The sequence below is a fragment of the Carassius auratus genome, chromosome 14 (genome assembly GCF_003368295.1).
Source record: "Carassius auratus strain Wakin chromosome 14, ASM336829v1, whole genome shotgun sequence".
NCBI lineage: Eukaryota > Metazoa > Chordata > Actinopteri > Cypriniformes > Cyprinidae > Carassius > Carassius auratus.
The window spans coordinates 1,289,697-1,314,915 of NC_039256.1; the positions used below are offsets into that span (position 1 = coordinate 1,289,697).

The 25,219-nt window shown below is 38.9% G+C and overlaps 1 protein-coding gene across 3 annotated transcripts in view; it reads left to right on the plus strand.

Annotated features, from left to right (window-relative positions):
• Nucleotides 1-25,219, plus strand: part of LOC113113390 (THO complex subunit 2-like) — a 75,470-nt gene that overhangs the window by 16,665 nt on the left and 33,586 nt on the right. For all 3 annotated transcript variants that reach the window (XM_026279544.1, XM_026279545.1, XM_026279546.1), the window contains exons 10-21: nucleotides 1,104-1,259; nucleotides 5,285-5,457; nucleotides 8,298-8,493; nucleotides 8,877-8,915; nucleotides 9,235-9,365; nucleotides 9,636-9,737; nucleotides 16,125-16,209; nucleotides 17,760-17,853; nucleotides 18,230-18,310; nucleotides 18,532-18,628; nucleotides 20,011-20,128; nucleotides 21,020-21,199. In XM_026279544.1, coding sequence (XP_026135329.1) covers nucleotides 1,104-1,259; nucleotides 5,285-5,457; nucleotides 8,298-8,493; nucleotides 8,877-8,915; nucleotides 9,235-9,365; nucleotides 9,636-9,737; nucleotides 16,125-16,209; nucleotides 17,760-17,853; nucleotides 18,230-18,310; nucleotides 18,532-18,628; nucleotides 20,011-20,128; nucleotides 21,020-21,199 — 1,452 coding nt within the window. The remainder of the gene's footprint in view (nucleotides 1-1,103; nucleotides 1,260-5,284; nucleotides 5,458-8,297; nucleotides 8,494-8,876; nucleotides 8,916-9,234; nucleotides 9,366-9,635; nucleotides 9,738-16,124; nucleotides 16,210-17,759; nucleotides 17,854-18,229; nucleotides 18,311-18,531; nucleotides 18,629-20,010; nucleotides 20,129-21,019; nucleotides 21,200-25,219) is intronic.

Below are 25,219 nucleotides of genomic sequence, written 5' to 3' on the forward strand. Positions count from 1 at the left end.
ATATTATCTGTCTCATATTCTACTGTCAGGACATAATGACAGGTTTAACAAATATGTAAAAAATATATATTTACAAAAGTTACCTACTGCAGCTTTAATATAATCACTATATACAAGTCAAATCCTTTCAAAGTGTACAATATTTTGATTTTGTGAACTTGACTATTACCTAGCTTTTAGCAATTTGTTTAAAGTTGTCAACGGGTTTTGACTTGTGGTTAACAGGGGTGACCGATTAGGTTTGACCCTGTTTTTAAAGATTGTCTGTTTAAAGTTCAAACATTTTAGTGGTCGCCATTGGTATACCATTATTGAGCTAATGCCTATATCATTCAGTGGCGTATGAGTTTTAATTAAACTATAGTATTTATCTAGTAACGCTTGTGTCAGTAACAGGGTTGACAAAAATAACAAAACATGAGGTCGAAAAATAGTTATAAAATAATGAATTAGATGGCCTGAGGTGGCAAAATACAATTTGTAGTCATTTTAAGATGACATTAAAAAAATAATACTAATTGATTGAACTTGTTTGGAATAGGCACTGATTTCATTATGAATCCTTTCCTTAAAACAAAACACTAAAAAGGTTAAGAGAGTGTCGTCAGCTTCCTGGACTATTGCAGGAGTTTTCCCCAGTGCAGGATGTTGTTTGCCTGCTTTAACTCTCACAATTTGAATAAGTTCAATTTTTCATGCTGCTAAGCTGGCCAAGGGCAACACATACACTGTAACAGCAGTGGGAGTGATGACTGCATTTAAATGCTCGAGTAAATTACCGTCTGGTGATGATTGACAGTGATGACCATAGCAACTGACAGAACAAAAAGTCTTAATAGAACTTAGATTTAAAGGAATAGTTCATCCATAAATTAACATTTGTAGTTTATCCAATATGTAGGTGACGCTTATTCTTCAGCAGAGGAGGATCTTGAGCTGAAACTGTTGTTAATTATAATGTAGTTATTATAATTTTAACCTGTTCAGCATAACTAATATGTGACTTAGTTTAAATTTACAAAACCTAGACTAAACATAAAAAAATAACTAAATAGACCAACACAGCACAGGTCAGACTGACTAAATCATGTGTCTGTACACAGCTCCTCCCGTTAGATTCCAGCATCGTGGAAGAGCACAAGAGAGAGATCCTGGAGGCCAAACAGATCGCCCGCAAACTCACCATGGTGCTCGTGCCCTCCGAAAAGACAGAGGACAAGGAGAAGGAAAAGGAGAAGGAAGAGGAAAAGAATGAGAAGGTAACTTATTTTTGCTGTAGCGTGTTTATTAAATGAAAACTGAAGCACCAGAAAGAAATGTTAAAAATTACTGTTCGTTGGTGCTATTAAAGGAATAGTTCACCCGCAAATAATCATGTTATTCTGAACTAGAGCCCGACTGATATGTTTTTTTTTGGGGCCAATACTGATATTAAGGAGTAAAAAAAAAAAAGCAGATACCGATATATCGGCCGATATTCTTTGTGTATATTATAGTACAGTGCCAGTCAAAAGTTTGGACACTTTCCCATTCATCTGTCTAAACATTTGACTGGTACTATATACACTCACCTAAAGGATTATTAGGAACACCTGTTCAACTTCTCATTAATGCAATTATCTAATCAACCAATCACATGGCAGTTGCTTCAATGCATTTAGGAGTGTGGTCCTGGTCAAGACAATCTCCTGAAGTCCAAACTGAATGTCAGAATGGGAAAGAAAGGTGATTTAAGCAATTTTGGTTGTTGGTGCCAGACGGGCCGGTCTGAGTATTTCACAATCTGCTCAGTTACTGGGATTTTCACGCACTACCATTTCTAGGGTTTATAAAGAATGGTGTGAAAAGGGAAAAACATCCAGTATGCAGCAGTCCTGTGTAGGGCTTTTTTTTCTGAAAAAAGCATTTTCTATTTTTTTAGACATAAGTGTTCATTGAATCGATTGTAAAATCCCAAGCCCGAGCCCGCGTAACATGATATAAATTAAGCACAAATTTTTGCTATACTTTCCTCACACACAAGATGAAACTTAGTAGTGAAGCGTAACATAATATAGTGGAGTGAATTTTTCATCTCATTTTTTATTACTAACTTAAAATGAGACAAATCTGCTATTATTTTAAACTCCAATCTGTTATTTATTATTTGTAACACTGCATTACCATAGAACATTAGCAATGTAATTTACACTATTTCTTTAATATTAATGAGAAGACCTGACAGTCAGTGGTTTAATGTAAAGCATTTTTGCTTGTTTTTGTGGGCTGTCCCAAGCATGGTTGCAATGTGTTCATTGTCAAACTCCAAAATCTGATTATTTTTAATTCATAAAAAAAGCCATTATTTTATTTGATGTAATATATATAGGTTATTTTATTAACATAATATTTTAGTTTGTCTTGTATATTTTTTCATTGGATCACAATAATTTTAAGCTGTCATATGGTCAAGTTACAACGTGCCCTTCAGATGTTACAATGAACTCCACCTATGGGGCATGTTGTCACATTTAACTTTTTGGGCTTAAAAGAAAAACGTATAAACTGTAATTATGAAACAAAGCGACACATTTGTACTAGACAAGTGTAAAATTACTGTGGATTAAAAAATATATATATATTCTGAACCCCGTGTGGATTTACACAAACTGAGAAATTAAAAGTGTTAATTTGTGCCCCACTCTCCCCTACTTCTGTAAATAAATACAATAGAAATTCACGTCTCGTGCACTTTAATGCCCTTGGAATGTAATGTGTAAATTAAAAGGAACTGGAATCCTTAAAACTGGAATCATGGCGGAATTTCATGTGAAGTCCATTTTGCAGTGCACTTATGGTCGAATAAGACAACGCTTGAATGCTGCTGCCTGAAGACACCTCCCTTACTGAAGGGAAAGTGCTGACTGGTGTCACAATCTCGTGAACGCGCTGGCGGATCTCCACCAAATTCGGGAGATCCCTTCAGCTCGAGGAGCTCTCTCAAACACCACCCTCCATGTGATGGTAGCCCCCCGTGATTGCTATTTAACTACACGTAACTCCCGAACCCCGGGGCCTATCGATGGGAGGGATCCTCGAGCTGAAGGGATCCCCAGAGTTTGACGTGGATTCGCTGCATCGTTACGGAGAAATGGCCTTTTAAAATTTCAGTGCTTTTTCCATAGACTTGAGCTTTAAAGCATTTCGTCCAGGTCCCCACTAACAAACAGTGGAGCTGCTCTGCTGGACAAACCAAGTAATTGCATTTTAAGCATTTTATCTGCATTATATGTTATAAAAAATCAATTCGGAGGCATAGTCGCCAATACCGATATATCAGGGACTGGCTCATATTGGCCGATAATATCGGCAAAGCAACATATCGGTCGTGCTCTATTCCAAATCTATACTGAAGGGCTTAAACAGAAATACAAGCACCGTGTTATGGTTTTGCTTGCCTTATAGGCTTCAGTTGTAAGTGCTTTTTTGGAAATGTTCTCCGTTTACAAAACTTACACTTGCAGAAGAGCATAGAATAGTTTTATGATATAATAGTATAAATGCATGTAAATGTCAGGGTTACATAAATGGCTTTTGCTGGGCTGATCAGATGCTTGATTACAGCAGAGCATGTAAAGACACTTAGCATTGCACTGCGTCTGACATTTGATTCACAAAATGCACTTCCATATGCAGAGAAAAGCTGCAGTTTTGCAGAAGTTGATGGTTTAAATTAAACCATCAGTGCACACTTGAAGAATTTGCATACAGAATGCACACAGGGCTTGAAAATCCTGAGGAATAGCAGCTGTAGACATTAATTTTAATTAAAATCAATCTTACTTCAGTTAATTATTAGTAAGTACTTTACACACTTAAATGCAACCTTATTGAACATAAAACTTTTCAAAACTCTTCGTCTTTCAGTGTACAGTCTCAATAAATAATTATGAATATGTGAGGCTGGATGATATCTAGTTGTCACACTGAAGCATTTTTAATTCTGTATGGTCTGGAATATCAGAAGTACCAGTACAAAGTTTATATTAAATATACATGCAAATGATAGCCGTCTGTTGAGCAATGACTGCTTTTGATTGTGTGCATCTCTACGCTAAATCTTCCAGTGTAGATGCAGCCAACAGACTTTTCTTTAAATTAAACGGCACTCTTAATAACAAAGATACACTTTCTTTTTTAATGTCGGTTTACTTTAATTACATAAAACAGACCATTGTTTAATTGAATCTTACCGTTTCGCTAATAAAGGAGTGTGTCCAATAGTCATGTCAAGTCACCTTTATTTATGTAGCGCTTTTAACAATATAGATTGTAAACGTTCAACTAAACAGCATTAAATAGGAAGAAAGTGTGTCAATAAAGCAAAAATGCTGTAGATGAATTGACCCCAACTAAGCAAGCCAGAGGCGACAGCGGCAAGGAACCGAAACTCCATCGGTGACAGAATGGAGAATAAAACCTTGGGAGAAACCAGGCTCAGTTGGGGGTCATTTCTCCTCTGACCAGACGAAACCAGTAGTTCAATTCCAGGCTGCAGCAAAGTCAGATTGTGCAGAAGAATCATCTGTTTCCTGTGGTCTTGTCCTGGTGCTCCTCTGAGACAAGGTCTTTACAGGGGATCTGTATCTGGGATCTAGTTGTCCTGGTCTCCATCCAATAGCATATTGCTGTGTTACTGAATAAAGGCAAATTGAAATAAAAATGACTAAGTATATATTTATTCCTAATGAATCCGAGGACTGTCCCCTTGTGTCTTAATGTACCTAAATAAAACTAAGACCAAAACATGGCATTTTGTGTCAGGGACATCACTTTAGCAAAGATTACAAGAAAGACAAGTTTCAAACCAGGATTATAATAAAGGCTAAGAACGCATTGTGCATATAGTTTCATGTAGTGTCATGCTTTGACGGATAGATTTTACTGTGTATCGTGGTTCAGTGAGCGACTCACGTATGACATAAAATGTCAGATTAAGAAAAACAAAATCACAAATTCATCAAAATAGTTGTTGCAGCCAAGTTTAAAGTTTTTTTTTACCTCTGACTGAATACATGAAAATCCAGATTTTAGAGCTGTTGTTGTGGCTTTGTATTAATGTGACTTGTAAGCTGTATAAAACACAGATGGTGTGTGTGTGTGTGTGTGTGTGTCATCTGTCTCTGAAGATAAGAATCCCCTCAGACTCCTCACAGGAAGAGATAATGAACAGAGGAGCGTGTAATGATGGCGTATGTGGAGGTGTGTCCTCCGCTCCTCTAATCTGTCTCTCCTCTCATGTCAGCCTCCTGATAACCAGAAGCTGGGGCTGCTGGAGGCGCTGCTGAGGATCGGTGACTGGCAGCACGCTCAGAGCATCATGGATCAGATGCCAGCTTTCTACGCCACCTCCCACAAGGCCATCGCCGTGGCACTGTGCCAGCTGCTGCACCTGATCGTGGAGCCGCTCTACCGCAGGTACGCCATTCAGACGCACACGCTCCTTGGCCTGTAACTGAGCTTGGTGCTGGTTTACGTACGTTCACGCTCAGTGAATCGGTTCTCAGAACAATGCACACCTGACTCACTCACTGAATCGCTGATTTTTTTATTTTTTATGTTGGATTAGAAATGAACAGGGGATCATTAAATGTGCTGTATATAGGATTGACACCGAGTGGTTGAACTAGGTTTTGCAGTCCAAATTCAAAATATTGGAGCAGCTTTTTTTTTTTTTTTTTTTTTACCTGGCCCCTCTTCCTCTGAAAATGTGCATTCAAGGCCAGAATATCTAAGGAGATTTTTACATAAACATAACATGTTTCTTAAATACAGTTGCAATCAAAATACCTCAACCCCTCAGAGACTGCAGTACTTTACAAATACAAGCTTTTCTGAAGATCCAGGATAAAAGTTTTTATCTATAACAGTTCACCGGCATATTAATATATACCTAATGTAATGTTTTTGAGTTATAAGACTTTTTAATAATACTGCTATGTCATAATTATTCAACCCCTATTCAACATTGCTGTTTTTAAATCACTTATTTGCATGGTGGGGAATAAAACAGTCTCAAAACACAATTAAGCCTTTAGAAACTCTATTAAAAACAGAATTAGCTTGAGCCGTTACACATACAGTTAGCCCATGCATGTGTTGAAGTTGAGTAGCAAAAATGTCAACAGAGATCTCACAAAAGCTAAAGAGAAGGAATATTGTATTACTTTAGAAAGTCTAAGGCTATATGAAGATTTCCAAGGCATTGAAAGTTCCTAGAGACACAGCTCTCAGACTTATTCCTTAGTTTAACGTGTGTTTTACCAGAAAATCTTTGAGGGTGTGGAAGAAAAAGCACAATATCATAAAATGTTTAATCAGAGCAACTGAGAAAAATCTGCAATGTACAGCCAAAGACTTGCAAGATGACCCGATGAAAGGAGGAAAACCATTTCAATGCAGTGTGTAAGAAGAACGCTAGACAAGTATTGCCTTTATGTTGAGACATCTTGCAGCATAACACTCTTGATCAAGAAGAACTAGATCAAGTTCATTTGTGAAGACCTGTGGAGCTCTGGAGGAATGTTTCATGGAGTGATGTGACCAAACTGGATCTTTTTGGACCCATGGATCAGCTGTATGTCTGCTGCAAAAAATGGCAAAACTCATAAGCAGAAGAACACCATCTCCATCCTCAAACTTGGAGGTGGATCAGTCCTGTTATGGGGGTTCTTTACTGTAGAAGGAAGTGGAAATCATGACTGTATGAAGGACATCATGGATTCTTTAAAGTGTCAGGCCATTTTGACAAGAATTGTGATGCCTTTGGTGAAAGACTGAAGCTGATGATCAGCTCCAGGCTTAATTCTCATTGCAAATATCTGGTTGAATTTGAAGAAAGCAGTGGCAATGTGAAAACAGTGATCCAGAAGCTCTTTCAGGCGAGGAATGGGCCAAAACTGTAGTAGAGAAGTGACAAGCTTCTAAACACTTACAGACAGCGTTTATTGGTGATTTTAAAGAACAAAAGATTCTGCACATAGGGGGTTGAATAATTTTGAACATGAATGTTTAGAGCCAATTCGAATTTCATCATGATTCATCAATGTTCCATTCTCAGAATCACTCAAAAGTGTATTAAACTTTCTCTGATACTTTACTGATGCCTTTGTTGAACTGATAAACTTCATAAAATGTTGTTCTCAGCAACAAAATGTCTTGCAGGTCAAGGGGGTTGAATAATTTTGATCGCAACTGTATCTGCAAACATGTTATGGTATTTGTATTCTTTAATAGTCAAAAACTTACATACAGCACCTTAAAGGGCCCTATAAACACAGTATTGAAAATGCGTACCAATGGATTGTCAAGAAGTTAATGTGCATTTCAAAACTTTAAACAATTAGGATATCAAGTATTTTCTTTGAATATTAATCTAATTATATATAACAAAAATTGACATCCCTAATCACCACCCCTTAATCTGCAAGTTTCCACCCACAGTGCCACCATTGTGTTTTTGCAAGGGACAACGGTGTACCAACGCCATAGTGAAAGTCCAAGCAAATGATGCTAACTGTTCTGTCTTTAACTGCACAGACGAGAGTCCCAGCCTCAGAGGAGACGAGAGCAGTGGATTTATTGATTCATTTACTGCTGCCGACACACAGATCTAATATAAACGTGATTTCTTTCCCAGCTGTTTTTGTAACTTGTGTGTGTATTTGACAGTTTAAGAGCAATAAGACATGAAAGAAACCCTAGTTTAGTACTCATACCTGTGATAGTTGCTGTCTGTGTGTGCTCAGAAATCCCTATATCAGAAGTTTAGACTAAAATGGTTTAAAACGCATGATTTCAGCATGTTAGACATGATGATAAAAAACAAGCTGTAAAAGCACTGCACTAGTCCAGAAAAGGGGTTGGGGAACAGCAGCTCATTTACATTTAAAGAGACATGCACAAAAACAGCTGTGTAGAACACCGACACCTTCTGAGGACATTATATTAAAAGGGCATAGTTGGTCTCCTTTAAATAATGGTTTTTAAAATCATTTTACTGTTTAATAGCTTACCATGAGCATTTCTCTTTCATCTCATTATTTTTTTTCTTCATTAATGTACACACAGCACCCCATACTGACAAAAAAACACAGAATTGTTGACATTTTTGCACATTTACTAAATACGGCAAATAATAAAAGTCGATCAGGACACCGTCTGCATGAGACGTGCCTTGAGCTGTTACTAGATCCAGCGCTGGGACAGAAGACACAAGAGAAATTCAGACAACAGAGCGGTGTGTCCTGTGTTTTTAGGGCTGCAGTCCCCAAAGGTGCCAAAGGAAGTTTGACGATGCCTCTGTGGAGCAAACATGCACTGCGTCCAGCCGAAAGCTTTGGCGATCTCTCCAGGGGCGTCTTCACCATGCTGTGCTACCTGGGCCCTCACCTGTCCCACGACCCCGTCCTGTTTGCCAAGGTCGTGCGACTGGGCAAGAGTTTCATGAAAGAGGTGAGGACTGACACGAGACTTGGCTATTATATATCTGAGCAAACCCTTAAGAGCTAGCCTAATAGAAGCCATGATACAACAAGATAGTTAATAACGCTGTACAGGACAAGCAGTCTGGAGGATGTTTTCAACTCTGTAAGACGGAGAACTGATTCAGCACTTCAGGCTGCTGGAGATTCTGCCTTCATAACCAGATCCAGTGTATTACAGTATTGTCCTTGTGTATTTTTGGGGAGGCAGAGAATGTAAGTGTGTGTCAGAGGACGATGAGGTGTATATATCAGGGCTGTATTAGCTCTTTGGTTCATTTTAATGTAACCTGTGTGTGTTCTTATTGCTGGTTAGCCTCTTTTGATCAATGTGTGTGTGTCTCTCTCTTTCAGTACCAAAGTGAAAGCAGGCAAGACACCAAGGACAAAATGGTGAGTCACGGAAAGCCCTGAGTGGGAGTGTAGAGTTGTAAGAACAGGTTTCTGGCTTTTTTTTTTTTTTTTTTTGTATTTGACATGTTTCTCACCCAATTAAACAGTTAATTTAAATCTAAAAGCTTCTTCCAAACAAATGATCCATTAACCTTTTTAACATGGAGCAGCTACTAGCTTTATTCAGAGTAATTGTATTTGAGTATATGATTTAAAGCTATAGATCTTTCCCAGCGAGTGGAGATTTGTGTATCTAGATGACTCTGGCAGTGCAGCTGTGTTCGTCTGGATGTGTATGATGTTATCTGTGTCTCCGCAGGACTCTCTGCTGAGCTGTTTTCTCAGTATTGCTGATCAGGTGTTGTTGCCGTCTCTCTCGCTCATGGAGTGTAACGCCTGTATGTCTGAGGAGCTCTGGGGCTTCTTCAAACTCTTCCCCTACCAGCACAGGTACCGTCAGCTCCTCTCTTTCTCTTAACATATAGTTCTTTCTGCTTTTACATGAGCAAAAATAAATGATGCAGATTTTATGTAGCTCCGCCCCTTTTCAGCACGGCTTGTCTTCTGGTTTGTGTTATTATTATTCTTGTGCTAAGGCTGTTTTTTTAAAGTCAAAGTATTTTTTCTCCCGTATACATATCTAAACGCTGTCAGGATGCCCTGATGAACGTGATGTATGTTTTCATCACCTCTCTCATGGTCTGTGTGTTGTGTGATTAGGTATCGCCTCTATGGGCAGTGGAAGAATGAGACGTACGGCCATCATCCACTCCTGGTGAAGATCAAGGCTCAGACGGTAGACCGAGCCAAATACATCATGAAGTAAGTTTACTTCAGTTTTTAGTGGACTGTCATGATTAATCAGTCTTCATCAAATAAAAGGCAACGGTAAAGCTGGGTTTCTGTAGTGTTTCATTCACCTACAGGACTGATTATTTTCGTTTTTAAGAAAGAAATGGTATGTTTTTGTACATATAAATACACACACACACAACAAAAAAACAAATAAACACTGTTCTTTTGAACTTCATCAGTAAAAATCCTGACAATAGTTTTTTTTTTTATCAGCTGCAGTCCGTAATTTGTTCCTCTTTGTCGCCACCTCTGTTTGAAAACCTGGAATTGCAGTTCCTTGCAGAATTATATTGCATGCGTGGGTTGTGATCCCGCGCGGATGAATCTGTTGTGAGGTGAATGTGTGTCAGTCACTGTATTTAGTAATCTCAGACTCCCGTCTACGTATTAATGGCCGTTCACACCGAGAACGATAACTATGAAGATAACTGTATTGGCGTCCACCCCAGCAAACGATATTGTGATCTGTTTATTGTAAGCGCAGGTGTGTCCGCCGCTTTAAATTCTCAAGCTCATTACCGCAGGATTGATTCTGATTGGCTGTCAATGTTTTTATCATTCGTGATTAGAACGATGTAGTTTCTCTGTGTCTTTATCGTTACAGCTGTGGTGTGGACTGTGCTATTCTCTAATATTGAGAACGATTTTTAGAACAAGATCTTTATCGTTATCTTTATAGTTATGGTGCTTGGTGTGAACGGGGCTTTAGAATATATGACCCAGATAAGATTTTCACCTTATACTGTCATCTGAGCAAGTTACATGTCTGCCATGCTTTGTTCTGACCAACTGAGGAAAAAAGCTTTACAATAAACCGTGCCACAAATAGTGACTTAATCTAACGATCGATTACCTCATATCGCACAAAAACCCTGAAAATTATTATTATTGTTATACTTTATTCTCAAATTATTAATGTTAACATTATTAATGTTAACATCACCATCGCATGACTATGAGTATAGTGTGTATTAGCGTGTAGATTTCAGTTTCTGTACAGTTTAATCTCTAATTGTCACATCATTCGAACCCCATATTAAGAAATTATTTTAACCTCAATGCTCAATTATTGATTTTGACTTTTATATTGACTTTTCAACCCAAAATTTTTGCACGGCAGCTTTAATGATCAGAAATGCTTTATTTCTTTCTTTATTTTTGGCAGCACATCAGCTTATTAGAATGATTTGTGGAAGATCATGTGACACTGAAGTCTGGACTCGTAGTGCTGAAGATTCACCTTTGCATCCCAGAAATAAATGTAGTAATATTTCAGATTAATACTCTTTTGACTGAATGCGCCTGTGTGAGCAGTGAACTGTAGTTTAGGTGCTGTTCCATTTATTTCCTCCATATTGCATTGTATTAGGAGGAGCTGAACCAAAGCAGTGTTTTAGTGTAAAAGGTGTTTAGTTTAGAAGTAAACAGTCAAAGGTACAAGACTCGTACACTGTAACCCATTCCTTCAAGCACTGCAAATGTTATTGTTACTAGTAAACTAGTTATTTTTTTAATGCATTTTCTTATTTCTCTACAGCCCCGATCACACCAAGAACAATAACTATAAAGATAACTCTGCACAAAATCTGTCTGCTGCTTTTTCATCAAAAAATGATGAACAAGGCCCATAAAGTAGTCCAGAATAACTCATGGGCTGTACTTTAAGTTTTATGATGACTTGGTGCGATTACTGAAACTCTTGCCCCTTCAGCTGTCCATTATATTAAAACTAGCACCAGTTTCTCCTTTTGTATTCGAAAGAAGAACGTCATACTTGTTTATAAGGTGAGGAACTAACTCTCTGAGGAAAGTGCTGAAAACCCTGTTTCTATGGTAGCAGCTCTTATTGGTGGTGGTTCTCCTCAAAGAATTATGGGTAGTGTAGTTTAATTTCTTCAGATAAAGATAGCTTTAATGTTTTAATTCTAGCTATGAAATCTGATATGTTTTTGATTTTTTGACAGGAACATACGCATCCACTTAAATGATCCATTTTTATAATTGCAGTTTGTTAAGTTGAGTGTTTTTTGTCTCTAACTCCAGCACTTAGGCATGGTGCAGATTTGGGATGTTAGATCAGTGCAAGTTTAAAGGCAGTTCTCCTTGAAGCAGGTTTGTGTTGCCCTGTGCCTGTGTGCATATAGATGAGCTCTTTGAAAGGGCTTGCAGAATTGCTGCATCAGATTCTTTGCTTTCTTTTCAAGCGTGTTGAATAAATGATGATATTTTGGCAGATAATTGGATGGAGAGGGAGCGAGTTGAGGCTAAAGCCGTCAGAAGTGTTCAGGGAGAGCGAGGGAAGCTCAAGGTCGCCTGTCAGACGGCTCGAGTCGAGTCCTCGTGTGTGTCAGACTGCTCTCTAACGTTTCGTCTCTCTCTCTGGATGCTGTTTGTAGCTTTGTGTTTTCCAAGTGGTGAATTTCTAGATGAATATGACCCGACTAAGGTTACAACATTTCAATCTGTTTTTCTTTACACATATATGTGTCCCTGAAGCACAGAAGCAGTCTTGAATCTCTGGGGTGTATTTGTAGCAATAGCCCAAAATACATTGTATGGGTCAAAATAATCAATTTTTCTTTTAAGCCAAACTAACAATTATTGCTAAATGTGTGACTGAATCATATAATAACTTAATAATATTGATAGTTCATCGTCTAGCTGACTACGTCTTGTATTATTATTATTATTTTTTCTAAAATCCTGTCAAATGTGCACAAACTACTAGCTACTACTAAATATTGTAGAAACATAATTTTCTGTAAAGTTGCTTTGTAACGATTTATTTTGTAAAAAGCGCTATACAAATAAACTTGAATTGAATTGAATTGAAAAATTGAAAAAAATCATTAGGATATTAAGTAAAAGATCATTTTCCATCAATATATTTAGTAAACTTCCTACTGCAAATATATCAAAACTTAATTATTTGATTAATAATATGCATTAAGCACCTCATTTGGATAACTTTAAAGATGATTTTACCAATATGTAATTTATTTTGCATTTATTTTTTTCAAATAGTTGTATCTTGGCCAAATATTGTGCGATCTTAATAAAGCATTCATCAATGGAAAGCATATTTATTCAGTTTTCAGATGATGTGTAAATCTCCATTTTGAAAAAAATGAAACTTTTATGCTCCAGGGTTAAAAATATTATTTAATTTTATCCAACATGCTAGTTTGCTTTTCATCACGCTTTTTTTTTTTTTTAATGGTTTGCCTTAATTTTTCCTGGTTGGTTTGCTGTTAATGGGTGTTGTAGCCAGAGGCTGCAGAAATCTGAAGGACATCACGTCGAGGGCAGAGTCGTGTGAAGGAAATGAGTATTTGTTGAGCTCGTGTGAGGATGCAGCCTTGAATGTGAACAAAAGAGGCTCTATCTGGTCAGATTTAGAAACACAACTGTGCCATGTTTATCCAAAACATGTTTTTAACAATGTCAAACATCTGATGTCGTAATAAATGTTGAAGTTTAAATCCATTTATGATCCACATTTAATTTAATTTATATTGAATTTTTTTTAATAATTTAAATATTAAAAGAAAATCTTTATTAAACTACAAAACATTTTTAAGCATGAACCTTGAATGTATTAAATGAAAGCATGAATTTTGAAATTGAAATGCTTTATTTAAGCAGTCTTTTACTCCGTTTGACCCATTGGAAGCCATTATTTGCATGCATTATTTTGCGGTCGGTGGCCTTATGTGACTGTGTGTGTGCTGTGAGGCGAGCTGTCAGACATCGGCGGAGGCGCAGGTGGTGTGTTCGACTGCAGTGCTGCTGCGGAGGCAGAAACACGGAGGAGTAGCGCTTCATTCAGCATCAGCAGGACGAGCGGAGGAGCTGGAGAGAGCTCTTCTTCTGAGCATCTCTGCCGTTTGATTATCACTGATGACACACTAATGCACAGATGCGTTTTGACATTTCAGATGTCCTGTCTGCTTAATCCTTTAAGACATGACTGACTTTTAGATGAATATCATTCACATAACCACTGCATATACGTACAGCCTCATGCCACGAGTGCCCTTTCATAGTGAACACACAAAGTGCACATGAGCATTTGAAAGCAGTTTTGCATATCTAATAATAATAATCTAATTGCATTCCAGAAAAACATTAATGATGTCTTCATAGAACATTTGGAAAAGAAAAGGCTGATATAATAGTAAAATCGCACACTGGAACATTGAGCAAATTAAGCCTGTGATTGTCCTTGTAATTTGCCTCAATATTTTCGAACTTAATGTAATATTAGATTCTTGTTCAAGCGTCTTGTGTAATTGGCAGCAACTATATTGCTGCTTCCTTTAGTGCATAAAAGTTTCCATAAATTCTGAGCTTAGTTTTTACTGCATTCGCAGAATCATTTAAGAGAGAATTGCGTTGCCTCAAACCTTTTTTTTTCACCCTTTTTTCATGACTCATTCAATTGGTGTGCCAAAAGTGTGTTTAAAAAAAATGTAAGGGATTGCTGGTGTCCCATTGTTCATGTGAGCTTTATAAGGCTTCTGGGTATCAGACGATGTCATTAGAGCTTGCCCATTGTGCTCTGAAGGTTAAGCAAACCAATTAGACCACCTGATGTGACGTGGGGAATGCTCAGGATCACACACACACACACACACACACACACACACACACACACACACATGCAGTTCCCTTATTAAGAGCAATGACGCTGTCATGGCTCAGCAGTCAGCAGCTCCTGTCGGATCACCAGCTCGAATGGAAACTCCACAATGCCAGCACTGGCTCTGTGCCCTCCTGCAGTGTGTGTGTGTGTATGTGTGTGTTTCCCCAGCTACTTTATTAATTGACTTTTTAATTGGCCCTTTTGTGCCACACTTCAGACAAAGCAGCTCTGCTAGTCTGTGAGAAAACACGGCCCCCTGTGCTCACAATTAATGGCGTTACAAAGAACTGCCCGAGAGGCGCTGCGCTTCACATGACAGTCCATCATGCGCCTGCTGGCATGTGTGATAAGAAATCAGTGCAGAGGCATGAAGACTCATAAAACACCAGCGAGACGGGACATAGACAGCTGTCCATTCTCACAGATCGAGGAGACACCTCATGCTGCGGTTCTTGGGAGGCCATGTTAACATGTCGTCGACAATGAGTTTGTCATTGGATATTTGATATTTAAAACCATTTGAACGATGTTTCCAGCAAAAAAAAACTGTGTTGAGTCGACTATGGACTCAACGAGGCACTGAATGTTGACTAGCAGATTAGTTGACCGTCTTGGCGTTTAAAGTTCCTGAAAACCTCTATAGTCCCTTGTTAGCAACCGCCTTTCCAAGAAAATCTAAAGCTTTAAAAATAAATAATTGTCACTTATTAAAATACTTCAGTAATTCAAGAATACCACTAAGGTGTGGTTTTCTGTAAAAGCAACAGGACTGGCTGAATAACCAAAGGCCCAAATCCTATTGGTTGGCGATGGCCAGTTTACTTTGCACTGTGATGGAAATGTGATTAGATCAGCTCTTTTTGTATTGGTATTTATTGATGCAATAACAGGCATTCATTCCAATTAAAATTTATCGCACCAATTACTGCTACCAATTTCCAGATAAAAATCTTGGTGTGAGCTGGCTGTCATGTTGAGACATTTAAATATCAATTGCATTTTTGTTTTATGTACGTAATCATTAAAGGGGTCATCGGATGCCCAATAGATTCTTTGGGGTCTTCATGGAAAGTCTATAACATAGGTTGGTTCAAATTTTGCAATGGCAGTTTAAAACAACACACTTTTACCCTGTCAAAAACAGCTCTGTTGACAGTGAACCATTTCGTGCATGGCCCTTTAAATGCTAATTAGCTCTGCTGACCCCACCCCTCTCTTCGGTGGGGTGATTTAAAAACAACAATGTTAAACTGAATTTATTTAATCTGATGACTGCTTTAAAAATTATTAAAACTGAACTCCTCAGATCTGAGATCAGTTAAAACACACTCAACGGTCAACCATTGCAATTTTGAAATGATCCAGAAACCAAAGTTCAAAGCAGTATGACCAAACGAAGCCTTGTTTGCTGAAATCACTTGACTTGGCAAGTTTGTGCCGAACCACAGATTCGAAACAAAAATTCATAAAGGTTTCAAAGCTTCATGCTCTGACACTTTTGCACTTTTAGCACCTACACACTTTTTTTTGTACCAGTGGCCATGATTATTGGCATATGTCAGCCAAACATTGTCTGTAGTAATAAGTATAGCCAATTCACAAGCCCGTTTTAGTCACTGCTGAGTGTAAGTGTTATTAATTGTTCGCTTTGGTGCGTCTGTGCCACTTTTTCTGGTTTTCACCATCTCTCTGGCTGTTTTTTTCCCCAGGCGACTGACTAAGGAGAACGTGAAGCCCTCAGGAAGGCAGATTGGAAAGTTGAGCCACAGTAACCCCACCATTCTCTTTGATTATGTGAGTATTTTATTGCTTGTGACGGCCATAATGGTCCGCTAGACTAATGACATGCTTTTACAGGGCTACTTTATAATCTGCAGTGTGCCATCAATTTTGATTGCTCCAGAGATTAAAAATCACATATATAAACTCAGACCAGTGGCCTAATGCCCAACATCAGAACGAGAGCATGAACACAAGGCTAAATTTAGGCTTTATTAGTCAGCGGGCTAACGGTAATCACATTCATCACCATCGAATGTAAGAAATTCATGACTGGGCCGACCGAGGCGGATAGATATTCATGGTTGCCAGAATGTTTTCATCAGGATGCTGTGTTCGTTCTGAAGAAGTGGTGCTGTCACCGTTCATGCTGTGCATGTCTTCAGCGAGGAGAGACTCCACGGGTTTTGCTCTCGTGTACAGAGAAGAAAAGACTTGGAAGTGGCTGACGTTGGCAAGGCTTTGAATTCATTAGCATTTCTGAAAAATTCAGAAGATTCAGTCGTGAAGTAAAAGACGGAGATGCGCTCTGATGAAGGCTGTGTTATTCAGGTGCTGGCGCTTTTCTTACGCCTCGAGAGAGAGAGAGAGAGAGAGAGAGAGAGAGAGAGAGAGAGAGAGGGAGAGAGGGAGAGAGAGAGAGACAGAGAGAGAGAGAGAGAGAGAGAGGGAGAGAGAGAGAGGGAGAGGGAGAGGGAGAGAAAGAGAGAGAGAGAGAGAGAGAGAGAGAGAGAGAGAGAGGGAGAGAGAGAGAGAGGCCACTGACTGATGCTGCTGCCTCTGAACTGACAAACACTCGCCACAGTACATCATCAAATCAAAATTGATTGTTTGCTAGAATGAAGTCCCTGGTCTAATTGAGCAATGTATTATTCTACATGACCAGGGAAATAGAATTAGTGGTGTTTGCAAGACAAGTTTAGCGATTGACTGATATTGACCAGTATTGATCGCAGTAGCGATATTATATTTTTGCATTATTTGGCCTATAGTGTACAGTTTATGACTCTCACATTTTCTTGTTCATGACAGTGTCTTTAAATCTTGAAGCCTAAAGCCAAGCATCAGATGTAAAAAGCTAAACATAGGCTACAGGGATCTACAGTGCGACCATTTCATTCGCATTTGTCTTTGGGACGTCAGAATAAAAAATAAAATAAAAAAAATACTAATTTGTGTCTGGGTTTTACAAAGAATGTATCTCTGAGAACTTTTTTTTGCATGTACAGTCAATTCTTGAATATAAATTACACAGCATAGGTTTTCTTTCTCTCATTGGATCCAATATTACAAAATGTATTTCCAATTAAGAAAAAAAAAAAATGCTTTAATTGTGGTAAAACTGATCATACTATTATACACAAATAGTAGCAATCACAATCAGGTCCATTGCTGCAAACAAATAAAATCACGTCTTGCTCCGTTTGCAATTTCTCTTGATGCATTACCAACATTTCGTTTGACGTCTTTTAAAGCACAAAATGGACTGGAATAATACATGTGGAATAAAAATAAAAGTGTATGTCCCGTGTTGCTCGGTTAATGAATCTACTCTTTTCTTTCAGATCCTGTCTCAGATCCAGTGGTACGATAACCTCATAACTCCGGTGGTGGACTCTCTCAAATACCTCACCTCCCTCAACTATGATGTGCTGGCCTGTATCCTTTCAGACGGCTGTTATAATTACACTCCCACTGTATAATAATCTTCCCCCTCCGCTAATAACAGCTCTCCCGGGAACTTGCTGATCTCCTCCAAACTTCCGTAATGTGTGCGTGATTAAAATAGCATGTAATCGCTCACCTTGACTTCATCATCATCGTGAAACTGACAGCTGTGTGTGTTTAAAATGAGGGAGAAAAGTGTGCATTTCTGCAGTTTGGGAAGCAGTGGAGGAAAATGGACTATTCATTTTCTTTTGAACATGCCAAAACAATGTCTGGCCGTTTGAGTAATAGTCTGAAGAGCGTCTGCGTGTGTGTTATCTTTAAAGAGCGAGACGTGGTGCGTTTGAGCCCTTGACCGTGTGGGCAGATTGCATTATTGAAGCTTTAGCCAACCCAGAGAAAGAGAAGATGAAGCACGATGACACCACCATTTCATCATGGCTGCAGAGTGAGTGCCACGTTTCCTCTAAAACGCAGAGATGCCGAATAAATTGAACTTCTGCCTGAACGTTAAATGTCATTTGTTGAAATGGTTTGACCCTGCTGCTAGAGTGTGTCCGGAAAGCAATTTGGAGCACAAATGCGTGACATTCTTGACTTGCCCTCGTACGAATACTAATGCTCGTTCTTATGATAATGTTTTGCTTTTGTCATCACGTCTTTCTCTAGGTCTCGCTAGTTTGTGTGGATCGGTTTTCAGGAAATATCCCATCGAGTTAGCTGGTCTTCTGCAGTATGTGACCAACCAGCTGAAAGCTGGAAAGAGGTACGCTTACATGTTTGCTGTGCTTCGGCCCTGGTCTGCTCTTCAAAGAGACTCTGCGCTTTATTAAAACTGCTATTACTATACAAAATCATCTGCTCAAAACATGAACAGCCATCACAAAAACAGTAGATCATCCAAGTAAAGATGCACAGTATCAAGCATATGCAGACTTTGGAATGAGGTCCTGCATTTTTTCATACTTATATATTGTCTAAAAAAGCCCAAAGTGTCGCGATGTAATATATTACACACCCCTACTCTCCATTCTCCTGGCTGTTTGTGTAGTTTTGAACTTGGTGTTGCGATATACTCATGCAGACCTATCTATATTTAAAAGATCGTTAACAAAAAAAACTGGCAAAACATGCTTTTGCCAATAAATTTGAGTCTAGTAGTTTCAATGGAGTAGATTAGTGTAAATACTAAATAGATTAGTGTAAATAACAGAAAAGTGACATTTCCAAACCCAAGTTAATTTGAACATTATTTTTAATGCTGCTGCTGTTTTTCAAAACACACTTAAAGTACGGGAAGGCGTTCAGGACTTCGTTTTTTAAAGGACTTCTACAATATTTCGAACATTTAAGCATTTAACTCCTTCATTCCAAGTGTTCAGTACCCTGGACACATTCATTTTTTGATTTTCTTAACAAAAGGCGAATATACTGAAAGTTAAGATTAGCATTTTATAAAGCAGTGTTGAAATGTGCTGTATTTGCAACACTTGGTTCCCAATGCCCAGTATATTTAATATACAGTAATTAACAATTAAAATGATGCATTTCTCTGGAATGAAGAGGTTAATCCCATCGCTTGTCTGAGAGAGCGGTGTATTTCTCTACACGGCTGTATGTGTTAATAAGGTGTGGGTTATCCTTCAGCACTCCAGAGAGACGTGTGTAGGCAGGCAGTGAAAGCCCTCGCTGACAGACGGAGAGTCGACTAGCACTTACTCAGAGATCTGGATTGAGCTTCATACACGTACAGGTTTACAGGCCGTGGATGCATGTTCGAGAATGGATCAGACAATGATGTTTCCAGTGGGGGGTTGATTTCTCATTAAGTACCTCATTTTCTCTGAATGTAAAAAAATAAAACCAGGAAGTTGAATTCAAAATTAGCAAAGTAGTGTCAATTTTGGTGGCTTCTGAACCAAAAAAAGGCTACTGTCATGCATCACTGACCAAAATATACCCGGATCCAATGTCTTCCCACTAGAGCTGGATCCACCGGTCCATATTTGAGGAGGTTCGCTAACATAAAGGAAGCACAGCTCTGTTCAGTTTCCTTTATCCAGTGTCACGGAGCGTGCAGAACTCCCCAAGAGCAGCTTTGGTTTTTATCAAGGTCTTTAATCATTCATGTGTTTGATGTTGTGCCAGTTTTGACCTGCTGATCCTGAAGGAGGTGGTGCAGAAGATGGCAGGGATCGAGATCACGGATGAAATGACTGTGGAGCAGCTGGAGGCCATGACGGGTGGAGAGCAGCTCAAAGCGGAGGTACATAGCCATCGATTAGCAAACACAGCGTCCGTTTACACGGTTGAGCCATGTTTGGGAACGTGTAGATGTCACCGCAACAGATTTGGGCTGCGGCAGCGTTTCAGATGTCGAATCCTAGAAGTGTGCTTGTGCTGCTATTACAAATGGATTTGATGTTTTATCCAAGGTAGAAGCATGATTATTTTGGTCAGTATTGTAATCATGATTATGAGTGCGCCATATGACCAAAATTTATATTTTCTGTTAATAAGTTTGCCATGAAAAATGGCACAATTCTCAACACGACACCACAGCAGAGCACTTGGGTAACTAATATCAGTAAAAAGTCCTCTAAATTATTGAAAATAATTGAACTGTCAGTATTAAACAAAAAAGCAAAGTACAGATGCAAAAGAATACAGATTAAACAAACTGCTGTGGCTGCATTGTCTTCACTAGAAGAATGAAATGGCTTCAGAATTAAGTTTTCTTCAGTGAACTTGTGTTTGTTTTCTTTTTTGGAGGGGTTTGTGATGCATAAATCAAGCCCCCTGTAATGAGAGCGAGCTAGAGTTCATGAGTTACACTATTAATCTGCACACCAGCACTACTTAGCAGGTCAAACATGTACCAAGATGCATTGCAGATGGTGTTTGCCTCCACAGTGCTTCCTTCAAAACGCCGAGGCAATTAAAGTGCAACCACACGGGACAGTAGGTGTTCATAATGAATCAAGTCAGCCGTTTCTTGTGCGTAAGTGAAGAAACTCCTGAGTCCAGTCTGCGCAGCTGGGCATGACTTCTGACTTGAGAACGTTCCTCTCATCTTGTGCACATTACCTCAGTGTAAAGAGACATGTTTGATTGGGAGTGTTTCTGTTCATTTCTGATTGTTTGTGTGTGTGTGTAGGGTGGCTACTTTGGACAGATCAGGAACACTAAGAAGTCGTCTCAGCGCCTGAAGGACGCTCTTCTGGACCACGAGCTGGCGTTACCGCTGTGTCTCCTGATGGCCCAGCAGAGGAACGGGGTGGTCTTCTCTGAGGGGGGAGAGAAGCACCTTAAACTCGTGGGGAAGCTGTACGATCAGGTATAACCAACTGAAACCAAGATGACTCAGATCCATGCGTTTCTAAAAAGAGTAGACGTGCTAATTAAACACGACAAGCAGCGGAGCTCATGCAGTGGAGCCGAGAATACATTTCTTCAAGTTTGATGCTTGCTGCTTTTCAGTCTAGTTAAACTGATGCCATGATAGAGACAGACAGTCAGACTTTAGGGTTCCTGGAGGGGATGTTCAGGAAGAAACGGCATATAAAATTGCACATTTCAAAAAGGTAAAGGCTGCCAATTAGGAAAGATCCGCCTTTTAGATGAGAAAATGTGTTAATGATGTTAATGACTCACACATCATGGAGTAGAAGTTCTTCAACACAGCATAACCCCTCATCAGTGTCTTTCTCTCATCAATGCCATTCGACAGCCTGCTGAAGTCACAGACTGTTAACCCTTAAGTGCATGAAAGTTTCAGCTATCATTGTGTATTCCTGGATCTATCTAACACGAGTGGATTTCTAACTGCTACAACTCTCCTAATAACAATTACAAAATAATCAAAGATGGCATAATTCCTCAGTACATCCGGCATCTGGCTCATATTCATGATCTCAACCATATTCTCAAAACAAGTGTTTTCAACATCTTCAGAATGTAATATTTTGATTGGAATTGGCCATGAAGAGCACTGGGAGAAATTCTGCTGATTTAGTGATCGTTTTGGCCAGCTGCCTCACTCATTTCCATTCATTTATTCACTTATTACTTTATATTATTGCCTGACTGGTGCACCAAAGTGATTTCTCAATTCAGCAATTCAATATTAAATTGATAAATCATGAAATTAGTTTTGCTGTGAAACCATTTTGGACATGGAGACTCATATGTAATGTTATACACAAGTTACTTTGCAATTCTGAGAGAAATTGCAAATTTGTGAGAGAGAAAAGGCTGTGATTAGCTTTATTTTGTTTATTATTTTCTTTATTTTTATTATTCTGTGGCAGATACAGGCTTCCATACCTTTGCATCATTATTGACATCAAACTTGGAGCAACATGTCCCAATTGGCATACTTGGTAATCAATCAGTGAATATACATTTACATTTTTGTATTTTCTGTGCAAAAAGACTGCCGTTTCCCAACGCAAACCAAACTGAATGATTGAGTTTTAGAAACTTTTCACGGTTGTCAGTATCGCAGTTGGGAGTGAAAGTGGCCCGTATCAGCCATGGAAAGACTCACGTCGAGAGTTGTACAGAACTTCTGTGATTTTCAGCCGCCCACATGCACTGGCAGTTTGCTTTTCATGTTCAGCAGCTGCGCAGCTCAATTACTCACTGGGTAATCCAATTGACTGTTTCCTCTCTCCCCCCATGTTCTCTAGACATGTCGCAATTCACAGCAGATGGTGCTAAAAACTAACATCATCAGCTCCATTCTGTGTGGGACTGCGAAATGATGCCGCCGGTCGATCCTTTTTGCTTTTTATTTTTTTCATCTTTTTCCTCTCAATGTCTCAAATTAGAGCCTTTAGCAAATAATTCCCTCTCATGATGCCAAATTGTCTAAATAATTGCTCATGGTGTGAAAGAGAAACACGCTTTTTCCTGACATCAGTGGGGAAGCTTTTAATTATTAATTTTGGCTCTTTTTTTTTAAGTCACTTTGCAGGAAGTTGTGCAGTGCTCATTACAATCAGCAGAAATGTGTGGGGCTCCCGTGCCCGGCTATCACCGCCTCTGATGCACCACAGAGATTGATTGACTCATCTCACAGACTAAATATGCATTCAGCATGATTGCATGATTTATGCATAAGCACCCTGAAAAATATTAGAATAACTTAATAATTTGTATAAATTTGCCTTATTTTGCATGTTTAATACATTTTTTGCCATACTTGACACTTAATGTATCCTAGTGTTTTATGTTTACAGTGATTTGAACAAACTCCAGCCCCCGAAACTCAAAGGGATAGTTCAGCCCCCAAAAATGTGATGTTTATCTGCTCACCCCCAGGGTATCCCAGATGTAGGTGACTGTTTCTTCAGTAGAAAACAAAGATGTTTAACTCGAACCGTTGCAGTCTGTCAGTCATATAATAGAAGTGAATGGTAATAACAGATTTGAGAGTCAACAAAACATCATCATCGTGGTTTATGGTGGATCGCAGACTTCTAAGTGCACTACCTAGCTCTCAAATGGACCATTGACACTCTATCTACAGTCTCAATTAGGAATGGTCCATTTGAGAGATAGCTAGTGCACTTATAAGTCTGCAATCCACCGTAAAGCAACAAGACGACTCATGCGCTGGCTGTTGAGAATGTGTTCAGGACAGTTCGGACATTGCAGTGAATCAGAAGTAAAGAAACGAGATAAATACTCTTGTGTTTCTTGTACAGACCAATCGTTTTGTGTCTTTATTCATCAGTGTATCATCACGAACCACAGGGTTTAATTTGGTTTTGTGTATTTGACTCTCAATGCTGTGATTCCCATTTACTTCCATTATGTGACTGACAGATTGCAATGGTTTGAGTTAAAAATCGTTGTGTTATTCTGAAAAAAAAAAAAAAAACAAAGTCTCCTACTATCTTGAATGCCCTGGGGGTAAGCAGATAAACATAACATTTTCATTTTTGGATGAACTATCCCTTTAAATTGACCTGCATCATTTGTGCTATGGACATGAATGGTTCCTCAAGTCAAGTGGCTTGCTGAAGAGAGGTGATCAGACTTCTCACCTAACCGAGGACTCAGAATATCTTAGTCTTGTAGGGTTGGGAATCGAAGATTTGCTAATTATCCCAATTTCAGATGCTGTGATTTACATGGCCAGGGACCTCTGATGTATTTTCCAGACAATGGGTCTTAGCTCTCATTGGGCAATATTTTGTGTCCTACCTGATATACGGTTATAATCAGTTGTTTTTGTAGAGAACTGTCCAAAATCTTTGACTATAGATGATGTGTGTGTGGCTTTCCTGCGGTCTGAGTTGATGTCAAAAGCAGTAGTCGTATGTGCTCTAGCTAGATAATGCAAATACAATTTAAGTGAAGATGATTTCTTTTGGGAGAATATGTGTCACTTCATTTCCCCACCACATAAACAAACTTCTAGAGATGCTGGGACAGCTAATTTTCTTTCTCCTACTAACTATGACTCAAAGCAACTCATGCATTTCATTAATTTTGTCTCAGAATGAGAGGTGGAAATGTTGTGAGTGTGACATGTGACAGCGAGTCCCCCAGGCGGTGTTTTGGCAATCTGAGCTGATTCGAGTCTTGAAAATTAGCCAAACCAATCTCATCTTCCTTTGGTGTCCAGTTTTGTTGTTAGCACACTCTGGACACAGTATTTTTTGCACAGGTTTAGAGAGGTGCCATCTCTTCCAGTCTGTTGGATCTGTTTATGAGAATGCACTGCTAGATTGTTGTTATCCTTGCATGCCTAGATTTAGGAGTTCAGACAAACATACAGCATGTTCTGATCACCCATTTAGGTCACTGATCACTCATTTTTTCCCCATAATAATTGGTCAGAGGTTGTCTTAATGAGGTGCTTTTGGTCAGATTAAAAACATACTCTGTAACGGTGCATGTCTGGTTAGGAAACAATCCGACTCGGGCTGACTGACCAAGCTGTATCATAATTCATAATGGGAAATGTGTTGTGTAAAAAGCAGCAGTGGCTGAACACATTAGTATCAGTTGAAAACCAAAGAGCGCCTAGAAATGCCATTAATCTTCTCTGAGATGCGGTCCTGCCTTGCAGGGAAGCTAGTGCACAAAGCTAACTTGTTAATTCATCTTGATGGATGGCACTGTGAGCGTAATCCTGGAACATAAACCGGTGCTCTCTGATCAATGAGAGGACAGTTTACTTATATGTGACTTGCATAAATACATTTTGCAACTGTTTAAACAGCAGTTTCTAAACGGCACAAATGATCTGCAGGTCTGAAAATATACTTAGACAGGAAGAGGCTGATGGCATGTGAAAAAAATTAACATTGGTTAAGGGCTGGGTACAGATTGACCTAATGAA